The sequence below is a fragment of the Homalodisca vitripennis genome, chromosome 7 (assembly GCF_021130785.1).
Source record: "Homalodisca vitripennis isolate AUS2020 chromosome 7, UT_GWSS_2.1, whole genome shotgun sequence".
Taxonomy (NCBI): Eukaryota; Metazoa; Arthropoda; class Insecta; order Hemiptera; family Cicadellidae; genus Homalodisca; species Homalodisca vitripennis.
Window position 1 is genome coordinate 41,310,857 of NC_060213.1, and position 27,593 is coordinate 41,338,449.

Consider the following 27,593-nt stretch of genomic DNA (forward strand, 5'->3'; position numbering starts at 1 on the left):
ACTTTTAGCATGCTTGCGTGGTAACGGCTTTCATAATGTTATAAAATATTTACGGCAATGACAAAGATTTATTGGCACGTTTCTGTCTAATATATAATACACAATTTTTTTGAAACTTTTTGAAATTTATTTATTGCTTTTCGTACCACGTTTTTTCCTACAGAATAAAGTGTTTAATTGTTGAATTTTTTAATAAGCTCTCACTCCAGTGGTTGTCTCTAGAATGCCCTCGTATATCCTAATAGGAAGGAACAGCTCTTGGTCACGCTTACAGCATATAATAGAAGTACTTTAATGAAAATGATAAGACACCAAAACACGTTTTGCCACACAACATACAAATTATTTTATGCGCTAAGATTAATCCAGGATTTCAATTTGTCGAGTTTTTAATTTTATCACTCAGTGTTTTATCAAAAGACAAAAATAACGTTCTGTTTATTATCAGAAACTCCAACTCAACTACTGTAATGTACATAAGTACCATTTGTTCTGTATGGACTTGAGCAAGCACGTAAGCAATTATATACTACAGGCGTTATGATATAAAACGCATAATAATAACAGTAGTTTATTAACCTTATTTTAATAAAATTTTATTACTTCGTAGTAGATGCACAAAGTTGTTATTTTTATTCACTTCATCCCGTTTTTTTTTAATTTTAGTTTTTATCTAGATAGACACAATAACGTATTTAATAGTAATGAAAACCTTTTATGAGAACTTATTAGTGCACATTTTACAATCGAAAAGAGACCTAGAGTAGTTATTTTGACAAATATATACTATTTATCTTTTATTGTACGAGGAAGTATACGTACTACAAATCAACGTATTGCAATTACTACATCAAAGCAATCATTCAAGGCAGGTACATTTTGGAATAGAAGCTAAATATTGAAATTACTGGTAATAAGTGTACGTTGTATTCATAAATAAAAATACATATTACATGAGTTGATTCGATATTTTTCTTCTCCGCATTAAAACAAACATTACCCTCGGTGGCAAAGTTCTCTTCTTATTTACCTAACTCTTCAGTCCCGCCCCACTTCCAAACTCAATTTAGCTCAGTTTTCACAGTGTGTTAGGTCCATTCCATGATGGCTGGACATCATGAATTACTGTAGTATAATGTTCAATGAGTATTAAGTTATTTGAATTTATTTTGGTGTAATTTGTATATAATATATTATATTATCTGTTAAAATAAATATAAATCACATTATATAATAGGTAATATGACTTGTAACAGTTTAAATATCGTGCAAACCCTTTTACTTCTTAGATATTTATTGCGCTCTTTAGTACGCTGTTATTAAAAACAAATTTTATTATTTAATTATGACCTTACTTGCTATAAAATGTTATTACATTTCTAGAATCAATAAGTAAAACTGCAAACTCCTCAATAGCTTGACAAGAATAGATTTATTCTTGATGACTAAGATTGTTGATAAAAATATATTAACGAAACGTTTATTGCTAGGAAATAAATTTCACCTACTGAGTTTGTAGAAAGGTTTATATATATATATATATATATATATATATATATATATATATATATATATATATATATATATATATATATATATATATATATATATATACAATGAATATCCTTTTACGAGTAACTGAGATTTTTACTCACTGTGGTTGTAAAATTATATCTTCTATTATTGATATAATCCATAAAGTGCAGTAGAGTGAAAATAATGTTACGCGGAAAGGTTGGGGAGGATACATTAGAATGTTTGATAGGTATCATTCAAACAATATATAGAGTGAATTTATTTAAATGTATATATATATATATATATATATATATATATATATATATATATATATGTGTGTGTGTGTAAAGCAATTAAGACATATTATTACTAGATAAAAATCTAGGGATGTCTTTTCTTACAAGTATATTTATTTCCATATATTATTTGCTTATGTACATGTGGCTCTGTCTGTATGTATAACCTCAAACTTATTTTTATTGCAGAAGAAATATGTGAAAGATGATCTTGAATTATATTTATTATTATGGGTTATCAGAGTGGAACTTTAATAGAATAAACATGCAGTAAGTACGTATATAATGGAATAATCATCAAAGGCAAGGTACCAGCTGATCAGGTAGATCGAGTAGAAGCTGAAGATCGATTGAGTTAAGAGGGTTTCAGTACTGAGAGGTATTTAGTGATCAAAGTGAACTGTAGCATTCTGCCAAAATCTATCAAAACGTTTTATTTTTAGTAGTCAATATTATTGCATATTTACAATCATATTGATTACTACGGATGAAAGGTTTTGGTTACAATAACGTATGTTTTAACAAATTATATAAAGTTAATAAATATTTTTTTTATGTATTTTTCAACCATCTAAACACTTACTTTAACATCAAATAATATCAGACTTCGATTTAGGCCGGAATATTTATAATTTTAATACCTGAATTTGTTTACATTTTCTATTGATTATAAATGTATACTCACTACATAATGTATGTACTCCGAGAAGGTTATTGTAAGCTTATGCAAAAACATTTAACATTTTTGCTTTTAAAATGTTTGTAATTACTAAAACGAGGAAAATAGATTAAACTTTTAAAAATGTTTATGCATAATGCACTTTGTGCATTTCAGATAATATACTGAAAATTCGTTATAAAAAAGATATTTTAACAAATAATCAATTTAATACGATACTAATACATGTGTAAAGTAACAGTGTACACACTTACGATATAATCTACTTTTCCGCTTTTATTTAAGTAATACCATGGCCACAATAATTCTTCAAGAACCCATCCTGTTTACAAAAATGTTTGATTGTTAATGGTTTTTTTTTCCTCATGTAATAAAAAAGAAGGAAACCCCTATTCCCAGTTTTAACTCTGTCAAAAAGTGTGGGACAGAAATAAGTATTTGTTCAGTGTAAATAAGTCGGTCCATTCTTTGCTTTAAAAGTTCACAAAGTTATTTCACAAAAAAGATTCCTACAAAAGTTCGTCACTGCAAAACTTATGTTTCGTAATGTACACGTAATACAAGAATTTTCTATAACACATTATTCTACGAAATAACAAAGGACCTTAATGCTACTTCCGCAATTACTGGATATTCAAGATGCATAAGGTTCGGAGTATGGATTGCATTCTCAACAGTTCCCATAAGGATGCATGCTCTATTCCAGCCATTGAAGGTAATAAGGCTTGCAATAATTTCACACCTTTTGCAGTTATGTACTGCTTACTTCAGTTATTCATAGCCTATACCTATACACTTATTTAAATATTGTACTGACTATAATTAAGTTAGTAAATTTTTAATTCTTAAATTACGAAATACATCTGAGTTTTTTGAACCCTACAGTTTAGATGTTACAAATATCACAAAAATAGGGGCACTGAATAACACACACACACACACACACACATACATATATATATATATATATATATATATATATATATATATATATATATATATATACAGTGAAAATGTAGTCTATAAATTAACATGTCACAGTTGCCATAGAGCCTACATTGGAGAAACTTGTACGTCACTTAGGCTGTGGATGAACAATCATCGTGCCGATGTTCAACATCAAAATTAACTTAAACCCGTATCTGTACACGCTGTCCAACACAATAAAACCTTTGAAAATTGTTTCTCTCTAATTGGCATCAAGAAGTTTCAATCAAAATTATGACAATAAAGAATACACAAAAGTATTACTAAGAAGATATGGACAAGCAGTCATAATGGCTCTTCAATCAAAATCACCAGTTTGATTAAATTTTAGACACAGTTAAATTAAATTTATTATTCCAACATTTTATCTATCTCTGCGTTTAGGAAAGGTAACATTTTTAATTTTCTTTTTTTTGTAACATATGTTTTTGTTGTTTACAATGTTGTTATAACCTTTATTCTTATATTTGTTTATATTTTATGTTATACACGCTTTTGATAATTTTACTGAAAAGTAAAACTATTAAGCATTTCGAGTCAAATAAACGTGTTTTTTTTTCTTTTATATCTATAGGTATATATATTTTTTATCCAACTATTACTAATTATAATTGTTATATTTCTTATGGTTTTATTATAAATAAAAAACAATATTTTCTTATTATTGTTTCCCCATTTTTATATGGTAATCAGTCGTAAATTGCATATATGTAAACTGTTAATCATAGTTTGTATTGAAAAGCACTCTCCTTGATTTTAAAATTCACTTTAGTCCATGATTTTAAAGCTCGCAGAGCTTAAAAGAAATCAGAGTGGGGTGGGTGGCACAACCTGCGTTTCGTTGTAATATAAAGCATTTGAATTGTAAAAATAGATTGAATATATAAAGTTTTTTAAAACACTGTTCAACCGTCATCAGTTTCGCTGCTTAATAAAATGAATACTTTATATCTCGTAAATAAATATTCCGCCTGTTTAATTTAATTTAGTTGTTTTGTTTCATTCCATTGCACAAATAGAAGTCTTTTTTACCCAAGACATAAAACATTATTTAATTGTTCAATTTCATATAAATATTTATTGTAAATTTTATTATCTAACAAAACCGTTTATTTTGAATGTAAGTTGGTGTTAACATTACCATAGTGACTAAAATATTGGTTTACAATATTTGTTTATAAAACATGTAAATTGATAACAAATGATTTGCGTAATTAGCATAATATTTATTACAAAAGATATATCCTAATATTAGTAGCAACTTTTATAAACTGCTTGGATATTGCACCCATAATATTTATAATAATATTTTAATATACTATAATGTATGTTAGCGAAGGGAAATTATATACTAATCTGAACGCTGTGTAATGACTCTACTGGTTTAGTGAGCTTCTAAATAGATTTCTTACATGTTTACCTTGTAACTTAATATAAGTTATAAGTTACACAAGAAGTAACTCATTCAATGCTAATAAGTAGCGTACGGCAATAGTGATCGCTCAGCCTTCTATCTGTACAATGAGTGGTCAATTAGCTAATTTGGTACATTAACGAGATATAACGATTTTTTATACGATATGATTTAAAGTGTAGACAATATTAATATTAATAGTAGGGATGTATTTAATTTCAGCGAGTTACTACCATATTTAATTTTCAGCAATTTTATTTGGATAATATTTCTAGCACTGATATTGTGCTCATCTCAAAAAATTTATAAAATCCAAATAAAAAAAAAAAACTGTTAAGAGTAATCATATTGTGAATAACTTCTCTAAGGAGGCTCTTATCATAAAAGTACGATATAATAAACTATTTGAGAGAAACGTTTGAGAAAAATTTTTATTTTTTTTCAGATATAAACCACTGAAATTGAAGTGTAAGAATATTAACTTAACTTAACTCAAGCAGACAACGTAGTTTTAATAAAGCCTTAGTAACTTAAAAAGCTTTATATTTATGAAGTGTGTTCTATCCTACAGCACAATTGCACTAGTATAGTGCATAGAGTATGGTTATAAATAACGCTAACGTATACCAATGCTGTCAAACAAGGTCCTATATAATTTTGGCAGGGCAGGAAGGGTCTAATCATATATATTTTATATCTTGCTCGGTAGTAAACTGTTTCAAAATGGAAGAGTTTCTTTAGATCTTATTTATATAATCCCTAATATAGTCCTTTAAACTGTCTAAAATTAATTGCAGTAGAATTTCTTTTACAAACAGTAAAAATTATATAATAATTTACCTACATTTAAAACAGGCATTTTTTATATAAATTTCTTAATTTTTCACACGCCTCTTGAATGTTAGGACAGAAATGAGACTGACATACATAATTATAATGGATTACCAACGTAATTATATTAGCGAAGTTTATTTTTACCCTATAAAAGACACTATACACGGTGACCATAAGGCTTTCAGTGTGCTAGCAGTTTGAATTTAATATCAAGGGCAATTTTAATGCGTTTTATTGAATTAAATGTTATGGTTCTATAAAAAAATTTATTGTTTAACTCATTACTTAGGCATGGTATAGTTCATAATGTTTAAATACAGGTTTAATAGTGCCGAGATATACATTCTGAGATTAACTATGTTTTTTATTTGATATTTCCTAAAAGTTTGATTTGGCGGTCAAGTCGCTATTATAATTTTTACAATGGGTCTTCCTACAGCTATCTTGTTCTACTTTTGTCTTTATCCTGAGGGAAGAGTATACACAGTAATCTTTAATAACTCCAAAGGGTGTACAAAATAAACTTTAATATAACAAAACCTCTCACTTAGTGTAAAAAAGATACTTGAAAGCAATTTATGATAACTGAAACATTGATTTTTTTTAAGTTCTTACCGTTCATCATTGACATACATTATTATAATCAGTTGCAGTGTAAAAAAGAAATATATAACTATATCAGCCTAGTCATAATATTAAAGCTGATGGTTTAAAACTTGTACGGCCAGTGACATCCCCTTGATGTTAAGTCAATCTTCCTTTGCTTTCGATGTAACTAATCGAAGCGAAATTCCATTGGATAATCTGGAAACATTACTTTATTCTGAATGCTACCAAAAGAAGATAGCATATAATTTTAAAGGCATTCACAAAGAACGAGTGCATGCTTGTTACTTTTATTTGAATTAAATCGATCTTGGTGAAGCTAACTGTATAAAAAGAATTATATCAACTCTTCTATTGAGCTCACCCTTGGCTATATATGTGTCCTCAATAGGGCATTTTGTGCTTTAGATCGTAATCTTAATATTAATAATCTAGAAATTTATGGATTTCGAGGATTGGTACTGTATTGGCTTAATGCTCAGTTGCTAAAGTGCGTTCAATATGGTGAAATCCGCAATAATTACTGGAATATTTTCGGATTTCAGATCTTACAAAGACAGAAGTTCCTCAGTGATCTATCCTTGGACCCTTAATTTTCCTCTTATACATTATATTACGGAACCGATCTTATAAAAAGCCATTGAAACATAAGCAATGAACCTGCTATGACTCTTTTCGCAGATTATGCTGTCATTTTTTGTTTTATAATCAACTGTCACCTCAGTACCCCGTTACAACTATATACAACTATATCATGTATGAAACATGTAAACAGTTTCAAAAGCTATTTAACGGCTAACACGACCGAGAACTCGTAATCTTTCCAAGAATCTCTCGCTATAACCATGTCTAGATGAAACATATAATATTTTGTATAATGAATAATCTTTAAATCGTTCCAAGAGTGTATTCTTCCTTACATATATATTTTGTGCTCTATTAAAACAGTACTGTTTTATTTCTATTGTAAAATGACTTGTTATACATATATTATAAATTTTACAGAAAATCATTCTGTTTTATAGTGTAAACATTATTCATATTCTTGGTACTGTACATAATTTTCGTGTTTAAACATACATAAGCATGTAAATTAAGTATATTTGATAACTGGAACTATATATTATATCTATCATCTTTTGAAAATAAAGAATAGAATATACAACCTCAAATTAGTTGGTTTAATATTTAAACATTTATTTTAATAATCTGCTGCGTCTTAGTTTATTGTTTGCGTTCTTCTCTAACCTAAATCGTTGGAAACTAAAATATTATTTTCATGAGTAGTTTTGTTCAAAGTATTAAGTAATCCATAATATTCATATGTTGCAAATGTTTTATTAGCTTAGACAGCTAAATAGGCCGAAAATATGTTAAGTGATCTATACAAGCAAAATAGTATTAAATTAAATCAAATTAATGTTCAATAAAATGAATACATATTCTTACACTGACGCAAAATAAAGGAAGATTTTGAACCATATAAATTAATTTAATATCGAATTTCCGGGAAACTACAAAGCTTAGGTTGTCAATAGATAGAGTAAAAAGTGTACCTAAATATTTTATTCTATATAAATGGTTGTTATTCTCTTTATCATAGGTCAAAATTTATTTTAAATGTTTTAGTTACTAAGGCATTTTTATAATACAATACTTTTAAAATGTAGAAAATTCCATTATGAGTAACTTATTAGAATTATGAATATATTCATGAAAATATTTTTTCTTCTATCTGCACTATCAGACTAGAACTCAGTATATGCCGTTTGTAAACCATTCATATATTATAACATAAATAGGATAACATATAAAATATTAATACGCGTCTACGAATAATGTTGCTTTAGGCAACATTACGAGCAAAACAGTGACTTAAAAGCTTGCGAAAAACCTCTCTCTTCAACTTACACTATCTCGCGCGACTTCAAGTTGGACCTCGTTTATAAAACAAGTGCGGAGAGCGCAGCGAACTGACGTAACAAACAGGGGTGTTGAATAATAAACCACCCTTAACAATAAACAACACGTGACTCAGCCTAGAGCTGCTTGTTTAGTGTTATATTTCATATGTAAAGGGCATTTCTAAGTGAGTTATTGTTTGTTTTAGAAATGAATAATAACATCCAGTGCCTTGTCATGTGGGAGAAAGTGTTGTAATACTAAGATAAGGTTTTCAGCTGTATGTAATATATATATATATATATATATATATATATTTTTATAATATCTATATATATATATAATATATATATATATAAAAAAATATAAAATTATGTCAATAATTTTTTAGTTCTTAAAGTTAAAATGAAGTGGTTACAACGACTATATTTTTAGTGTTTATTGTAATAAGGTTATTATTAAATATTCAATGATTTCCATTTTTAAGGTAACAATTATAAAGAGAAAATTAACGTGTATGTGAAAGTTTTACAGTATTACAACAACTAGCGAGAAACTTCTCCTGAGTTTTAACTCTCTTATTTTAATGTTTTAGTTCAATCAAGATAGACATTGACAGTAAAAAATGTAAAGGAAGTGAATTATTATATTAAATTTTACACACAAATCTTTTAAAAGATTTCAAATGAAGTTCCTTGCTTTTAAAAATTAATAAGCACGGACATTGGTGCACATTACAAATACGTCTTTTAATATATACGCACGTGAAAATCATAGAATTTATTTAAATGTCCATATAGTAATATTTACTTAATATTCTTTTAACTCCTATTCCTGCATAACTTCTCAAGAAAAATGAGTAAATCTGTAACTTTAGAAAAAGACATGTTTTCAAAACAGTTAGATTTATTATTGTACACTAATTTATATAAGAGCAAAAGAAGTTGATTACATTATGATCTATTAACGTGGTTTAAAAACGCACCATTGATTAACTGTTTTTATTTCAAATTATTTTAGGTAAGGTCCTCATTAATTTCTTTGTGTTAATCCTTTAAATTTCTTCGTATAATTGGGAGGGAGAGATGTAAAGTGCAGTTCTTTAAATCAAGGAAAACAGTTCCATATTAAAACTATGAATTTTTGAGATTCAGTAAACGAGGCATGTTGAACGATTTTCAACAAAGGGACCTAGAAGATTGACATAAAACAAAATAATAAGTATAATGTACAAGGCGGGTCAGGAGCTAGTACAATGATTAAGTTTTAATCCTTTAAAAAAAGTAATCATTTCCTAGAGGTTTACAATATAGGGCTATTTGCCAAGTTAAAATATAAAAATATTTTTATATAATTATAAACATTAAATACTCGTAATTATAATATTATATATTTATTATTATAAAATATTTATAATTATTTAGGACTAAAATAGTTATGGTTTAGCTTTTAGTAAAAGATTAGCATGACCATTTATGCATAAAAACAGTGAGTTTAGGTAACATCAGTAATACTCTTGAGTACCAATAGGAATAAAAGTTACAAATTTAATTTATGCATTAGTCTGCAATAACTATTAAAAACTAAATTATTACTAAATGTGTCATAATTAAATGGGTTTCAATATTTTACTGTACAATGTAAATTTTTTTATATTGACCAAATTAATAATCTACACAGCGCAGACTAGGGGGAGAAAAGTTGCCGAGTTTTCCTGATCGAAAATATGACAGCAGAAGCAATGCATTACAGGTTTATCGCTACCTTCAAAAAGGACAACCTATTATAAGAAATTGTATATATTGTTTTATTTATATTTAAAAAGATGAATTTATATATAAGTAAGAATATCATAGGGCAACTGACACAAATATGTTTTGTTTCAGGTTCTTAAGAATGTGTGGGATCAGATGGATGATTTTGAGGATTAATTCACTTTGAGACACCACAATGAGAAGAAACTACTTTTTAAGTTAAACTAAAAAAGAAGTTGATAAGATATAACAGAACCGTATGGACCACAAACATATCTAACAGTAATTTAAAGTTATAATGAAATGCAGTTCTACTTTTGAGTTCTGGAATAGCATTTCTTCCCTGCTACATTGACATTTCCAAACATGAAACTTTCAAGGACAAAGTTCAGATGAACGAGAAATTTTTCATGGCTTGGTCTTTACTTCTTGTACTTCTCGTACATCAAGGTAAGTTTTAATTTTATTTACATATTCGTGTGGGAAGTTTCATATTGAACTACTGATATATTATTAAATAAAAATAAACACGCTAGTTCAAAATACTTTATTATATGAATTATGAACATGCAATCTTTCTAAAAAAGGCCTAACAAGTTGAAACTAAAAATGACTTTGTAAACAAATTATTTAAATTCACAACCAACTTCGTATGCCATTTATTTCATCATCGCAGTCATTTAACTGGGATACGCATAGATATATGGAAAAAGAAATATTTGCATTGTAATGCTAATAACGTCTCTATTATTCATAACACATTTTTTATCTCTAAAATCTTTAACAAAGTTTATAACATTTAAATCCATGACCTTGATACCTATTGTGTACCTATTGTGATAAACTGTGTCTATTTCTATATGAGGATACAGTTTTACAACACAGAGAAATAGCAGCGACATTATGAAAAGTTTAAACTTGCTCTCTTTATTATAAAATCCTACAAACATACGATAAATTTTAAACACAGGAGAAGAAAAGCTGCAAAACACTAAGTTAACAGCTAAGGAAATAACCCATCAAGACACAGCTGTAGGAGGACCGTGTGCTCTTGTAGATTGACAAATGGCTGACGTCATCCCATCTGAGACCTGCTGACTTTGTGCCTCAGCCTGGAGATGGAGACTGGAGAGGGGTTGGCTACAGTGTGTCAGAGAGATGATTTAATATCATCTTAAGGCAACCCTTTCTATTACCAATCTTTATAATCTGTTTTAGTTCGGTATTTATTTCCAAATTCTTGTCCCTATATTAAATAATATTCACCATTAAGGCTGGAAAGAAATTAGATAAATAACTATGTTGTTAATGTTAAGTATCCTGTTTGTGAATTTACAAAAAAAGTATATTTTTTCCTTTACTTTGTAGACGTATTTGTAATATGACTAATTACAATCATATATAACATAAAATTATTTGCTAATTGTCAATATATCAAATATTGTATTGTCAATATAATTGCCAAACTAATTTTTTTGACCTTGTCTAATTATTTTACTAAAACCTATAGTGGTCTTAGTAAAAATTAGTAATAAAACAATATTAGTTTTAGTGAAAAGTTAAGTAAGTTACAAATATTATTCTTATTTTAATGGAATATGGAATACGCTAAAAGGAACACAGTGGCTTAATTTAATACACTTAGAAATGGCAAACATATTAAAATTATGAAAATAAATTGTATACGTTTCTTAACATGAATTAAAATGGATATTACAAGAATGGATCCTTCCTTAAGTAGCAAGTTATTTACCAAGTCCAAATAAACGTATTTTTCATTCACATGTATAAAACTGTGGTAAATGCTATCAACAAAGTCTAGTAAATGTGTTAGAGGAGCAAACAGGTTTATGTGCTTACAACTGTTTGAACTCTCAGGCCAACAGAATAAACATCCTTGTTCTAGTTTTTAATTTCAGTATGTGTTCGTAGAGTTGTTTACACTTTATAGTATGTTGTAGATGTTGCTTATATTGGTACTGATAACTTACTTACATTAAATATATAAACCAATATTTAAAACTTTTTATTTTTTGTGAGGCCTTTCGATATCAAGGATATCTTCTTCATAAACATCACAAAAGTACTAAATTTTTTTTGTATTGACTTTTGTGATGTGTCTGAAGAAGATATCCTTGATATCGAAAGGCCTCACAAAAAAGTGTTAAATATTGGTTTTATGTTTTAATGTAAGTAAAAACTTTATAGTATATTTTCGGTCTGTGCACTCAAAACCTATTTAACTGACTTAAGCAACATATACAAAATAAGAATTACTTGAATCTAGCATGTACGAAGTTTGCTTAGATTACTTCGGGTCAGTTTTTTCAACCTTTTAATTTGAACAAGAATTAGTTATCCATTTATTTTTACTTGAATATCATAGTTAACAACCTTCTCGAGACGTTTTAATGTACCTTATGTTGGTTAACATAATTACTAAAATACAATTTATCTGGAAATATTTGTTAATACATTTTTCTCTACATTTTGTGCATAAAATAACGGGGTAAATAATTGTTTATATCTGCATAGGTGCCGATGGATCCAGGAGATTTCGTACGGATTTTCTTCAGGACCTTCCCACTCCAGGCACCGGACCCTCCTTCGACACTTCCATCCCCAGCAACCTCACGGGTCTCGTGGGCAAGACCGCTTACCTCAACTGTAGAGTCAAGAACCTGGGGAATAGGACGGTAAAGTTTGCCATGGCTATTGGCACATACAATTACTATCAAAGTATTTATTTTTTTGTAATTCCTTTATATGTTTCCTGTATATGATTTAGTTTTTGTAAATAGTGATTATATTTTTAACTAGCTTGAGTTGTTTTAGATGTTTTTTAAATAAAGTTAAACTTCACACACTCTTACTAATTAATCTTTTTCGTAGAAACATGGTTATCTTTATGAAATAATGAAAATCTAAACTTTTTATTTTGAAATTGTAAGATTTGAGTACTTATACCTATAGTCAAATATCTTTCGTCTCAGTAGTAAAGTTATATTTAACAAATTTCAAAATGCAGAAAAAAACCTAAACAATTATACTGAAACACGAAATCATGTAATATGTTATCATTTAACAGCTTGGCAAAATAAAATAAAAAGGATAATTCTCTTAAACGTCAATTTTCCACATTTATACAAACATAATATTGTATTATAAAGGAATAATAAATGTATAATTTTTAATAGCGTCATAAAAAAGAGACAAGGATCCTAATTTATGTTATTTGGCAAAAAAATTATTGATATTTGTCAATAATAGTGATTTTGAGGTAACAGAATCTGAAATGCATATATATATATATATATATATATATATATATATATATATATATATATATATATATATATATATATATATATATATGGTGTGTGTGTGTGTGTGTGTGTGTGTGTTTATTAAACAGGGGAAATTAAACGGGGGACTTCTAAACAATTGTCGTTTACTCTGGGATAGGCTGTTTACAAGGTAATTCTCAAGAGTTGGGCATCCAAGATTTAGTGTCACGATTGAAGTTGTTTTATTTGATTATTCTTTAGTTTACAATTTTCGTTCAATTAAAGAAGATAACGTAAAATTCCTCATTATAATTGTTATAAATATAATTATAAAATAAGATTACAACAAACTGTAAATTAATGTTATTGAGAGTTATGTAACTATTTTCCAGGTCTCATGGGTCAGACACCGTGACATCCACCTGTTGACAGTAGGCAGGTACACCTACACCAGCGACCAGAGGTTCGAGGCCGTACACTCGCCACACACTGAAGACTGGACACTCAGGATACGATATCCACAAAAGAAAGACACGGGCATCTACGAGTGTCAGATCAGCACCACACCACCCATCGGCCACCCTGTATATCTCAATGTTGTTGGTAAGTATAAGCTAGAGTGAAGAATTATTTAAATTATTACAATAAAGTAACATTTGGCAATATCAAAATAGTTAAAAGAGTTTTTTATTAAATCTCAATATCAAAGAAATTGGCCTGCATAACAAATACAACGTGTTTTAAGTCATTAAAAAGTCACTTAAGTGTGTTTGGTGTTAACACTATTTTTTTTAATATATTATATTTATTTACACTGGTGGTAAAAACTACTAGAATTATTTAAGTAAGTTAGCGACATATGTAACTTACCGTATATTAAGATAATATATTTGTATCGTCAATGCACAACAAAAATACAAATTGCCCCCTGATAATGGATTAATATATTAGTTATTTAGAAAACATGCGTAATATTTTGGAATTAAAATATAAATGGACGTTTCTTTGATGCTCGTGTATGAATACTATTGCATTTTACTAATAAATGTGCAGAAGCTAACTAATTATAAACATATAGTATGTTCTGTTAGATATAATAGCAATTTTAATCCGTATAAGCTACTATTGTACTGTAATACTAATAATTAGGTACAAGCATAGGTTTAAATATTTTCATTGTCGAAGTATATCTTAAGTTTTAATTGTGTTCGTAACAGTTATTTTTTAACAACTAAGGAATAAAATTAATTAATCAATTTATTTTATGCAGTGTACCTTTAAAGATATGTAAACAAATTTAAAGATATTATGAAAATATATATTTTTTTCAATACAAAATATGGTATAATTATATAAAATATATTTGGATCAATTCATCCTAAGTATTTATTGGGTTTCTTAATACTATCTGGCATTATTCATAGCTTACCTAAAACTTTATATTCTTTTCCAGAGCCAATAACAGATATTCTGGGAGGACCTGAATTATTCATCAACAAAGGAAGTACGATCAACTTGACATGTTTGGTCAGGTTCGCTCCTGAGCCTCCACCCATAATGCTATGGAGTCACAACCGAGAGGTAAGGTCATGTTTACAAAGAGTTATACATTTAATGATTATTTATTTAGTTAACTTTCAATATATTATATATATATATATATATATATTAGTAAATATATTTGACTTTTTGTCAATAACAACCTGTTACAAAGGCCATAAAACTCGCATGTCTTTTACGCTTTCAAGAAGTCCAACACTAATCCCTGAACGTTTATTGGATCTGTGGTTTCGTGGTAGCCGACCTACCATGCATGTAAGAGATCCGGTTTTGAAAACCTTGCTGGAGCAACTACTTTTTGTAATTTAATATTAATCGAAATTATAAATGATACGTATATTTTGATTTGTGTGCATAATATTCAGTTAAATTAACTACACTATGCTTGTAAGAAGTATGTAGAAACTTTCCTATTTAAATTAGTTTTCTTAAAGTTTTGTAAATATTGATAAGCTCATTATAACTTCGCTAATATAAATATGTCTCGTGTAATTGTGTCTAGATAGAATATCTGTTACACATAAAATTATATTTGTATTTGATCGTTTTAGCAAAATAAGATTTTGTGTTCTATGAGTGTTCAAGATTAATAAAATCATAAATAATATTGAATTATTATCAACTTATTATTTAATAACGTAATGATAGGTAAAAAAATAAAACACGTTATATAATTGGATTCGTTGTGTAAAGGAAATATTTTGCTGACAGAAGAAAGTATCATCACTAAAAGAAGGCTGCTGAGCTTATCAATACCATCACCTGCAGAAGAAACTGTTACGGGAATTAGGGGTAATGTTTCAAAAAAAACAGGTCAACTTCTGACACAACGGAATGTGACTAAACATTCAAGATACCTAACAAATAACAAAAGGGATCAAAGATAATTGCGTCGTTGGAGAGAGAGCGTTCAGTGGGTTAGGTCATTTCCTTTGCTCTGACCCACCTGTGCCCCTCTTACATGAACATTGGGTCGGCACTGTAACCCTTCACTTCTTGTACAGTAAATTCATATATTCTCGAAGTGCCAAAACCATAAATAGACGAACGTGGGAGTTTGAGCTCCAGAAAGGTACTTACTAAATGATTTTATTAGTAGTAATAATAGCGATCGTGGAAGTTAAAATTGTGTAATTAAGAATTGACTGTATCAGTGCTAAATGAGTCGTGTGTAAATATATGTACTTTATAGCTAATATTACAAATTAGTGTCAGATTTATAAACAATATTATTCTATTTAAATTATCGCCAGTTTAAATTTTGAAATATTATATTTAGGTTTATTTTTAAGATAAATAATTATTTAGTAGACACATTATTCCGCGAGTACACTTTTAACAATTGATGCAGAACTTATTTTTCAAGAAGCTTGGTATTTAATTTAGCGTTTGTCTACGATAGTTTAGACAGGAAATTTGTTAAATAAATGGTGGAAAAGGATTCGAGGTTTCATGACTTGACATCACCCTTTGCATTTTCACTGCTTGGAATAACAAAGTGACGAAGCAGACTGAGGTATACGAATCTTATAGGTAAATAGGTCAAGCTCTGGTACAAGTTAACATGACTAAACATTCAAAATACCTGAAAATAAAAAAAGGATATTATATGGATATCGACGTTGGAGATAGATTGCTCAGTGGGTTGGGTCAGCTACTTTGATTAGGACACCTTTTCCTTTTATTACTTGTCTAGTAATTTTTCGAATTTGAATGTTATCGAAGCGCCAATAACCACACAAGAAGATGTAACGACACAGCAATGAAGTGGAGCTCAAGAAGTGAACTTGACAAGAGACAGAGTTAGTAGCAATAGACGTGATCGTAACAGTTGAAAACGGGTTCATAACTGTTGACAAGTATATGAAAAACTTTATATAAATTTATATATATATGTGTGTGTGTGTGTGTGTGTGTGTGCGCGTGTGTGTGTGTGTGTGTGTGTGCGTGTGTGTGTGTGTGTGTATAAAATACTCTTTTGTGATTCAATTTTTATTTAAATATATATTATATACAGTCTGATCACATGTTGTAACAGAGGTGAATGTTATTTTCTTTGTAACAGGTTATTAACTTTGACTCACCGCGGGGAGGCGTGAGTCTGCTGACGGAGAAAGGTATCATTACCACCAGCAGGCTGCTAATACAGAATGCTGTTCACACAGACAATGGCGTGTACACGTGTGACCCGTCCAATGCTAACTCTGCAAGTATCAGAGTCCATATACTCAATGGTGAGTGTCTGTTTTGCTGAATTAGTAATTTTTACTATATCAATTTTAGTTTAATTGTTGACAGTAACATTTCAATAATTCTGTAAGCCTTAAAACTGGTTCTATTAGTTTTATAAAATTTAGTTTATATATTAATTTTCATTTATAGATGTTAAGTCATGTTTGTAGTGTCAACATGAAATGCTATACATTAAAAGAAAATATAAACTTTGAAATGCAAAAACCATTGTAAATGTAGTACAACAAATATGTTTTTAGTCTCAGTAGTTGTATGTTCAAATATTGCTAAAGTTAAATAACGGATAGTAAGATATGAAGCGATCTACGTAGCCCAAAATAAGTATCAAACCCAAATTATAATTTTAGCAAACCCTTAAAGATTAGAATAAAATATTTATATTACCAACATTTTCACAAGTGGTTGAGTGCTTTTATAACTGTTCAAAACACAATTTGAATAATAATATTTAGCAATCTACTATTTATCCATGTAAGTAAGTCGTACTTGAAGTAAAATAAGTACACTAAAACTAAAAGTTTTAAATAAAAAATTCTTAATATGATATCAAGAATTATCTCATATTACTATAATGTTACTCTTTTCTTGTGGGAACATAAGAGTATTATTTTAGATTTTTCATTGTTTTGCAATAAACATTCGATGAAAATACGTTATACGTAGTATATTAAGTTGCAGAACTTGAAACGTAAAATTACTGATTAAAATAATATCACTGAACGATAAATATCTGAAAAACTGTCATCTTCACTATCCTTCCACTGTCAAAAAATAAAACTTCAAACAGTATGAATCTGACATGGCTTACTGTAAAATTTTGAAATATTTCTCATACATGAATATTTATCAAGATATAATTTCATTTTTTTTCTAACATTTTAACGCGTATCCATATTGTAATAAAACATTTAAGTAAATATACGATTAATTAGATTAGTCCTAGTAAGACTTAAAAATACTACAAGAAAATGACAACTTTAGAAGAGGAATATCCAAATTCTAAATTCCAAATAATTTGGGTTATATTAGTATTATACAGGGTGTCCAGCAACCATTCGAACAAAATTTGCCACATTGTTCAGCAGGCCAAAACTAACAAATAATGCAATATAACAGGTGCCCTATTTTACTTCGTTTAGCGTCTGTCTGTCTGTATGTGTTTTTAGTGGAAAAAATTACTACTCAAAAACCACTTAAGATACAGAGTTCAAACTTAACAGTTATGTTAATCTAGTGTTGTTCCTTTTTACCGAAAAAAATAAAACAAATATCTCATTGAATTTCTAAATGGCGGCCGTTCAAAATTTTCACATTGTATTAGCTTTGAAACGGCTACTTTGTCAACAAATTCACCAGGATAACTTTTTTTTGCATATTTTATTACCAATTCAAAAATTTTTGTTTCAAAAAGATTGAATAACAAATAACTGAGTTACAGCACCAAACGTAAAAACAGGTTAAATCCATGCATTGCAAGTACATACAACAATGTAGTGGATTTTTACGAATAAACTTTTTAAGGTTCTTTATTAAAATACTGAACAATTATTATAACCTAAAAAATATTACTATCATTTTTGTTCCATTTACAGTAATCAATGTGTTACACACACACAAATAAAAAAAGAAACAAACTATCCACAATTCTCTTAAAAAACAATAGCATAATATTACATGAAAACAGCTGACCAACAATCAGCAACCAAATCTGGTGTTTTAAATGAAGAAAAAGTAATAAACAAACTATCAACACATTGTTGAGCAAGTCTATGTTTTGAACGTGATTGTCACTGTTTGAGTGTTCTGTTCTTCTTTGTAATTCCTGTTAGTTTTTCCTGTTAATTTAAATTTCTTTTATTACTTTGTTTCTTGTACGATATGAACCGTTTTACTTTTGAAGAGTATGCTGATATTCACTTTGTGTACGGACTTGCTGGAGGCAATGCCAGATTAGCTAGCAGATTGTACAGAGAGCGCTTTCCAGATAGGCTGCACCCAGTTCATAGCGTCTTCAGTGCCGTTCATATTCGTCTTAGGGAAACTGGACATTTGAAAAATAATGTTGTAGAACGGGTAAAATCCGTACGGACTGTAGATTTTGAAGAAGAGGTTTTATTATTCATTGAAGAAAACCCTTCCACCAGCGTTCGCGCTATTGCTCATAATTTGGATGTATGCAAAAGTTCTGTGTGGAAAGTGTTAAATGAAGAACGTTTGTGCCCTTACAGACATCAGAAAGTACAAGCCTTAGAACCTGCAGATTTTCCTCTCAGGATAGACTGCTCTCGTTGGTTCCTTCACAAATTAGTTGATGAACCCGATTTTTTAAGGTATGTTCTCTTTACTGACGAAGCGTCATTTACTCGAGATGGCATATTTAATAGCCGAAACAGCCATTTATGGGCTGAAGAGAACCCTCATGAAATTGTGCAACGTAAGTTTCAGCACAAATTTTCTGTCAATATCTGGGCTGGAATAGTAGACGGATATTTGATTGGGCCACACATTATACCAAACAGACTGAACGGACCTACTTATGAAGTTTTTTTGAGGGAAATCTTACCTGAGCTGTTGGAACATGTTCGTATTGAATCTAGACAAAGAATGTGGTTCCAACACGATGGAGTACCGGCCCACTTTTCCCTTATTGCTAGACAACATTTGAATGAAGTGTATGGAGATCGTTGGATTGGACGTGGAGGTCCCGTCCCTTGGCCTCCATGGTCACCTGACCTCACACCCATTGATTTTTACTTGTGGGGACACATGAAGCAATTAGTGTATACCACTCCCATACAGAATGAAATGGATCTAGTAGCTAGAGTTGTTGAGGTTGCTGCAGTTATTCAAGACAGTAATCCTTTTGAAGGGGTGAGAGAATCGTGCTTACGACGCTTCAGAATCTGCAACGAGTTACAAGAACGCCACTTTGAGCAACGATTATGAAAGTTTTACAGTAATGTAATGATTGATTTCTTAATAAAAAATATCATGTTCAATAAAATTTTTCAAACACATTGAATTAATTACGCTGTTTCACACAATTGCCATGTAAGAAAACCCTATACCCAACCATAACGTAGCACTATTAACATTTTTTTTAGATTTAAAAACCAGGATTCACAATTAGTTTAAGAACTTTTTTTAAATTTACCTTAAAACAAATTTAAAAAATAAATATTAAATTTCAGGTTATAATATTGTTCACTATTTTACAATTTGATGTAACTTATAATAATATTTTTCTTATAATATTGTATATATATATATAGTATATATATATACACATATATATATACAGGGTATATATTATGTCTGGAAACACCCAAATATATCCTTTAATAATTTAAATATAAATTTGAAACCTCTTACAATCGTGATAGAGATTGGGCATCTACTTTTTGGAACAATGTTTTTGTTATGTCACACCAATGGGGGGACGTCCTGCCGAGGGTATCGTGAATATTCTTAATGGAAGCATATACCTTGTGATACATAATTTTAAAGGTAATAGCTTACTGAATTGAATGCCACAAACCGCATCTCAAAGGAATTATTCTATCACAAAAATAGAGCATTTTTTAGTATTGAAAAATTTACTGATGTTTCAACAATGTAATTTTTAACATGGTTCTTGCCACAAAATGTGTTACACTAACTTTTTAGCATTTTTTTTAAATGTTCAATTAAATAAAACAAAAATTTCATTTTAAGCTGGTTTCTATTAGCACAAATTTGCCAGTTTTTATTACAGTACAATTATGGAAATACTTATGTTATTGATTTCTTATTACAAATAAAAAATAATGTATGCTGTTAGAAATGTCTTACAACAAACGTTTTACCTGCATTTGGTGTCAAAGCAATTGTTCGAACTGTGTTCCTTCTACGGTTTGACAATGAGCCAATCTTGTGTAAAATGATTCGACAGAGTTGCCTAACATTTCTTCAGTTATCAAAGCAATCTCCTCTATAATCCTGTTTCTTAAGTCTTCCAAATTATGAGGCTTTCTTCTATAAACATTGAATTTTAAATGACCCCATAGGAAATAATCGATTGGTGACAAATCCGGAGATCTTGGAGGCCATTCGATTTCTCCTCTTCGGCCAATCCATTTATGAGGAAACCTTAAATCCAAATACTCTCTTACCTGTCTCCCATAATGGGGTGGAGCACCATCCTGCTGAAACCATACATTATCAAAGTATTCTCCTGATGCAATTTGAATAGCTGGGATTATTTCATTTTGGAGCCATATTGTAGTAAAGTTCGGCATTTAAATTTCCATTGATGAAAAAGGGTCCAAACAATTTTGTTACCTAAAATTCCCACACCATACGTTCAGTTTTTGTGGTTGCTGTGAATGGGACTCAGTAAATCCAATGTGGGTTTTCACTAGCCCAGTAACGGCAATTGTGCCTGTTAACATTGCCATTTAGGAAAAAAGTTGCCTCATCAGAAAATAGTATGTTGGTCAGAAAATCTCTATTGTCATCACATTTGCGCATCACGAGTTCAACAAAACTCAACTCTTTCTGTCGTAATCATCCTCACTTAACTGTTGGACTAAATGAACTTTAAATGGTTTGTATTTATTAATTTTCAAAATCTTACTCACAGACATAGGGTGCATATCATGTTGCTGTGCAGCTTTTCTGAGCGATGTATGTGAGTCTTCAATAAATGTTCGCAAAACATCTAGTGCATGTTCTTCATCTGTTGCAGATTGTATCCTACCCGACTTTGGCCGATTACGTACACTCCCTGTCATTTCCAAAACGCTCAATAGTTTTTGATATTGTTGAAACACTTATGGGATTCCTTTCTGGGAAAGTGTCATTAAAACAAATTACAAACTTCCCGATAAGATCTTTGACGATCGCCATAATCCTCGCATCATCAACAGAGTAATTCGTTCTCTTTCAGACAATTCCATTAAAATGCCAAATAAAAACTGAACTACTGTAATTAGATAAACTTGTTGACAGCAATGCTTCAGAAACACTGATTAACTCGACAGCAATGATATGACCTTTGTCCATTTGTAATTCCCAAGCTTAGACCTGTCTAGTGAAAGCTCCATGCTCAAACAAACTGAAACCTGTAGACCAGATGATTAATAACACAATAATGTTTCTCATAGGCTAGTGACCTTTGTCTCTTTAAACCTTCCTGCTGACTGGAAAACACCAAGTACAGATTCATAAGTAATCAGAGAAAGTGACTCATAAGTTTTATTCATTGTAATAAAAACTGGTAAATTTGTACTAATGAAACCAGCTTAAAAAATAAATTGTTTATTTTATTTTAATTGAACATTTAAAAAATGCTAAAAAAATTAGTGTAACACATTTTGTGGCAAGAACCATGTTAAAATTACATTGTTGAACATCAGTAAATTTTCAATACTAAAAATGCTCTATTTTCTGATAGAATAATTCCTTTGAGATGCGGTTTGTGGCATTCAATTCAGTAAGCTATTTACCATTTAAAATTATGTATCACAAGGTATAGGCTTCCATTAAGAATATTCACGATACCCTCGGCAGGACGTCACCCGTTGGTGTGACATAACAAAACAGTGTTCCAAAAAGTAGATGCCCAATCTCTATCACGATTGTAAGAGGTTTCAAATTATATTTAAATTATTAAAGGATATATTTGGGTGTTTCCAGACATAATATACACCCTGTATATATATATATATATATATATATATATATATATTTCTATATTAAATTAGATAAGAAGATAAACAAATTTTGGGATGTTAAGAATATATAAAATTAATATTATATAAATATACCTAATACGTATAATGTATTCAGCTTTTCTATTTTATAGAACAAATTATAAACAACTAAAATCTTTATCTAACTGTAAAAGAATTTATCCTAAAGGAAGAATATAAAACCCTGATTATTGTAAAATGTTTTCTACATAAATCGGAAATATTTACAACTATTTATAACTTAAGTATATATGCGGAATATTTTTGTTATAATACCGTAATAATGTTCCAGGGGAACACCCAGCGGCCATGCATCACGGCGGCTCCTCACGGTCCTCCCCACCACTTCTCAGTGCCTTGCTGATACCCTGGCTCCTGCAACTAATCATGTAGCACAAGCTGTGCCGTGTCACCTGAGTCACGGCACCCTCGGTTAAGTGACAGACTCTCTCGTGATCCTTCGTGATTATTCAGACAAATTCGTGATCTTTGGACTGCCTCCTTGACCACTCGGACAACATTGTTACAAATCGCACAATTCCGTAATCATTCTGGTATACCTAAAAACGCTGGAAAATGTTTACTTTTAGGCAATTCTTGATCGGAGAATTCACGTTAATTGGGATACTGTTTTGATCCTTCAGAAATCAGTGAGAATCCCGGAGAGTGGTTTGATGGATTTTTAAAATGAGGCAGGAACTTATCTCTCTGTGTCTAAATACATTTCATCGACCAGTGACTGAGGTACTGCCCATAGCGACACTATTGTAAGATGTCACGAATTTGAATACTATAGTATTCATTGCCGATTCGGTAAAGTAATGTAGATTCTATGTGTTGTTTAACGGAGTGGCGCTACGTCCAGACCAATTATGGTACGCAATAAATGCTCAAACGACCACTTGCATGTATTGTACTGTTGATGTACCCGAATGGAAATATTAAACTCTTATTATTTTAATCGTTTGAGACAAAGCATAAAAATGTTATTTTTCATATTTGTTATTGTTGTATATATTATAAATATAATATAGCAATATAATATATTTAGCATAATTTTAATTTTAACATTTATTTCCAGATGTTAAATATTTCTTATCAATACTCTTATTGATTTCTCAAATTAAATTGTATTTTTCCTTATAGGGTGTTTGTTTATAATTTTTTACCTTAATACACAATATAATTTCATTTAATTTGTATTATTACATTATCAAATTATTGTTTATGATTTTTATAAACCTTTCATGATCAAATGTATTAATATAAATGGATGATTTAAAAGAAACATAGATATTTTTACTTTTTATATAGTTATACTTGTAATAATGATGGAAAATATGTTATCATAAACTGATCCAACTGTGGTTTCCACGACCATTGGTCACAAAGTAAATATAAACGACAAATAAGTCATTATCAATACAGTCTACTGGTTTATACCTAAGAAGAAAGAAATATCTTAATTAATTTGTTATTTATGTTTGTCAATCCTTATTATATTTTTATAAAAATGGCTAGTCATAGATATGTTATGTGAATTAGTCAATTAATTGCATATAAGTTATTGTTGGTTTATTAATTCTGGAACAAAATAACCTGATATCGATGATGTCATGTGGAGCTGGCGCTTTTGGAACTTGACATAGACTTCATTGTAGCTTTCATACCAACTTACCTGACGCATCATATCTATAGCTAATAGGTTTTAACTCTTATAGAAGTTATTTTTAAATGCTGCAAATTATAATTGTTGTTAATAAGTGTACATGCTGTATATTGTTAACTAATTACAACTATCCTTAAAAATAATTTAAGTGTTTTTTTTTTTTTTTGTTAATAACCATGCAATGGGAAATACGTCATCCCGAAACACGTATACTTGACAGATTTACGATCGAGTATAAGAAATATATTTTATTTGTACTCGTTTTCTTAATAAGTTGCTATCCTCCTACAACCCATAAATGAGCCTTTTTATTATAGACCGATTAGGTAATGGAAAGTTATAGTTTTTATTAAAAGTCTATTTAATTGGATTTACGGTTAACATGAGGCATGTGTATCTAAATTTGCTAAACTTAAAAAAGACATAAACATATACCTGTTATTTGGAAGAAAATGTAATATATTTATTTTTATAGTAAACTATAGACCTATTCAATAATTTATTACAGACTAAAGTTTTGATAAACTTTTAGGCTATTTTCTTTTTTATACTAAATGCTATATTCCAAATATTTCTCTAATGATTATTTGCCTAAAAAACACACACACACACGCGCGCGCGCGCGCGCGCCCTATCAGTTGTGTGTGTGTGTGTGTTAAATGATAGCCACATAAATATTAGCGGTCATTGGATAAGCTTTAACGAATCTCTCGTAAAGAAAACAGAAATTTAAATTTCCACCGTCCTTTCTGTCTGTATCTATATCTGTTTGTCTGTATGATGAAACGATATCTTGAAAACCAACTAACTTATTTACTTTAAACTGTGCACGAAATTTCTATCTTGTATGTGAAACACTGAGATTGAAGGTGATGTAATTGCATGGGATTTGGCTGATCGTTAGCAAATAATTATACTTGGCTATGGTGGGTAGCCATTATGGCAACAGGAAAAGATAAGAATAAAGTAATTTGCAATCAAACCAAATACAATTATAAGAGATTAGAACATGTGACATTTTTTAAACGTGACATAACTATAAAAATATTTAAAATCTGTTTGTAGTGGTTTTTTACGTGAAATTATGTATTATTTAAACATATAATGCATAAAAGTACAATTATAAAAACAAACATTAATTGAATGTGTCATCTGTCGAGAACGATTTTACAATAATATTGTAATTTGTTATAAAACTCGTTTATAGAATGAGTTGTTGAGTTGAATAAATTGACACAAGTAAAATTATTAAGTCAATTAAATTAAGTTTGTCTGTCTATCTGTCCACAGTAAACCCTGAGAATAAAATGAGCTATAAATATGCAATTTTTCATGCAACCTCAGCGAGGCCCCTTATGGCACGTGGTGTGGCGTACTTCTACCTTGTACGTTATAAACTCAATTGTAAAAAAATTTTTTTGTAATTGTTTTTCATATAACATGTAAGTGTTCACTAATACATTTTCTGTTTATATAATTGTCGTATGGTTTTTAATATTACATATACTATGTATTAGTATGATTGAATTGTATTGGTACACTTTAAAAAGCTTGTTTTAGTTTAAATTTAATATTATTGCTTTAAATATTGAAGAAAGGTTATAAAAATAGTTTGTTATGAGACTTTGGACCATGTAAAATACTGCATGACTGTAATATATACGATACTTAAAGCATTTAATTTGTTGAACTGTTTTCGATTGTGTACAGATGCTCGCGAATTTTGGAAAGGACGAAATGATTTAGTGTGTTAACACGTTGTGTTAAGTTGTAATTTTAAATAATATTAATATTGTAATAACAAATGTGTTTTATTTAAACCTCGTCTTCTCCAAGGTTTTATGTAATAAAGTATACTATGTCATGGAAGTAACCAAATTGAAGTTTGGAGAGAAGTTTATAATTTAGTCATTATTTCTTATTTTGCAAATAGAATATTCAGATTTTAAAATATATTTTTAACACCCATACGAAAGTAAGGTTGAAATATTGAAGTGTAAAATCTAAATATAATGTGACCAGCAAGTTCTGACATAAAAATCATTGCAGCATTGACGAAAGATTAAGGTGTACATAAATATTTCTAAACTTATAATTTTATGTTAAGAACTCCACATTAGAGGGTTATATTTATGTTAGAATAATAAATCGTAAACTAAAATACTTATAAAAACTCTTTTATTTCGGACACGTGTTTCGTTATCAACCATCTTCAGTGTGAACATTAACCTCTAACTAATCAATATACAAATAACTAAATATGCACATGTGGACCATTTAATCAGATGTTAAATTTATATGACACAGTTGTAATTTTGATTAATATTATGGGTTTAATATTTTTTTAAAGATAGGATTTGTTTTATTTTTTTAGATTGCTGTTTAATATATTGTGAGGATCTTTGTAATAATTTAGATAAATATGTAAATACAACCCCATATTTTAGAAAAAATGATTCAGAATAAATAAAGAAAAATCAATGAAACCAACAAAATACAGACTAATCCTAATAATAATGAAATTCAGAAATATATATGTTTACTTTTCAATACTAAAATAAACAAAGCTGTTCGAAAAACCTTTTGAAATTAAAAATTTTTCATCATTTACCAAACAAGAAATAATACATTTAAACTAATTAAAACAAAGTAAACCAAAAAGATGACAAACAAGATTTATACCAACAATGTGGAGTATACAAAATTAACTGTAGTGTAAAAGATATTATATTGGACAGACCGGCAGAAATTTTTATAAAAGGTTTAAAAATTATGGTTGCCTGTAAAGTCGGTTTTACGGGCGAAGATTTTACGTGACAACGTCTTTTTCTCGGTAGAATATTTATTGATATGAATATTATTAAATTGCACAATAGGAACAAGGAATTGAATGAAAATAAGAATTGCATAAATTTTAACTATAGAAATATATTTTGTTTACTAAAACATTGTACATAATTTGAAATTAATTAAAATTTGTTATTGTAAATGGTAAAGTTGAATAAAACATTTACTAAAATTGGACTTTGAAATTCTTGCTAAACACAGTTAAATTCTAACTCCGCGCGTGGTGATTGGTCGGTTTAGTTCGTTTGTTTGGTC

The 27,593-nt window shown here is 29.2% G+C and overlaps 1 protein-coding gene across 1 annotated transcript in view; it reads left to right on the forward strand.

The window, feature by feature from the left end:
* LOC124365803 (zwei Ig domain protein zig-8-like) overlaps positions 1 to 26,292 on the forward strand; it is a 313,175-nt gene extending 286,883 nt beyond the window's left edge. Inside the window, exons 4-9 of the mRNA XM_046821826.1 lie at positions 10,123 to 10,440; positions 12,526 to 12,686; positions 13,670 to 13,880; positions 14,731 to 14,858; positions 16,903 to 17,071; positions 23,115 to 26,292. Of these exons, the coding sequence (XP_046677782.1) occupies positions 10,383 to 10,440; positions 12,526 to 12,686; positions 13,670 to 13,880; positions 14,731 to 14,858; positions 16,903 to 17,071; positions 23,115 to 23,215 (828 nt within the window). The 5' untranslated portion in view covers positions 10,123 to 10,382 and the 3' untranslated portion in view covers positions 23,216 to 26,292. The remainder of the gene's footprint in view (positions 1 to 10,122; positions 10,441 to 12,525; positions 12,687 to 13,669; positions 13,881 to 14,730; positions 14,859 to 16,902; positions 17,072 to 23,114) is intronic.
* Positions 26,293 to 27,593: the final 1,301 nt, after the last annotated feature.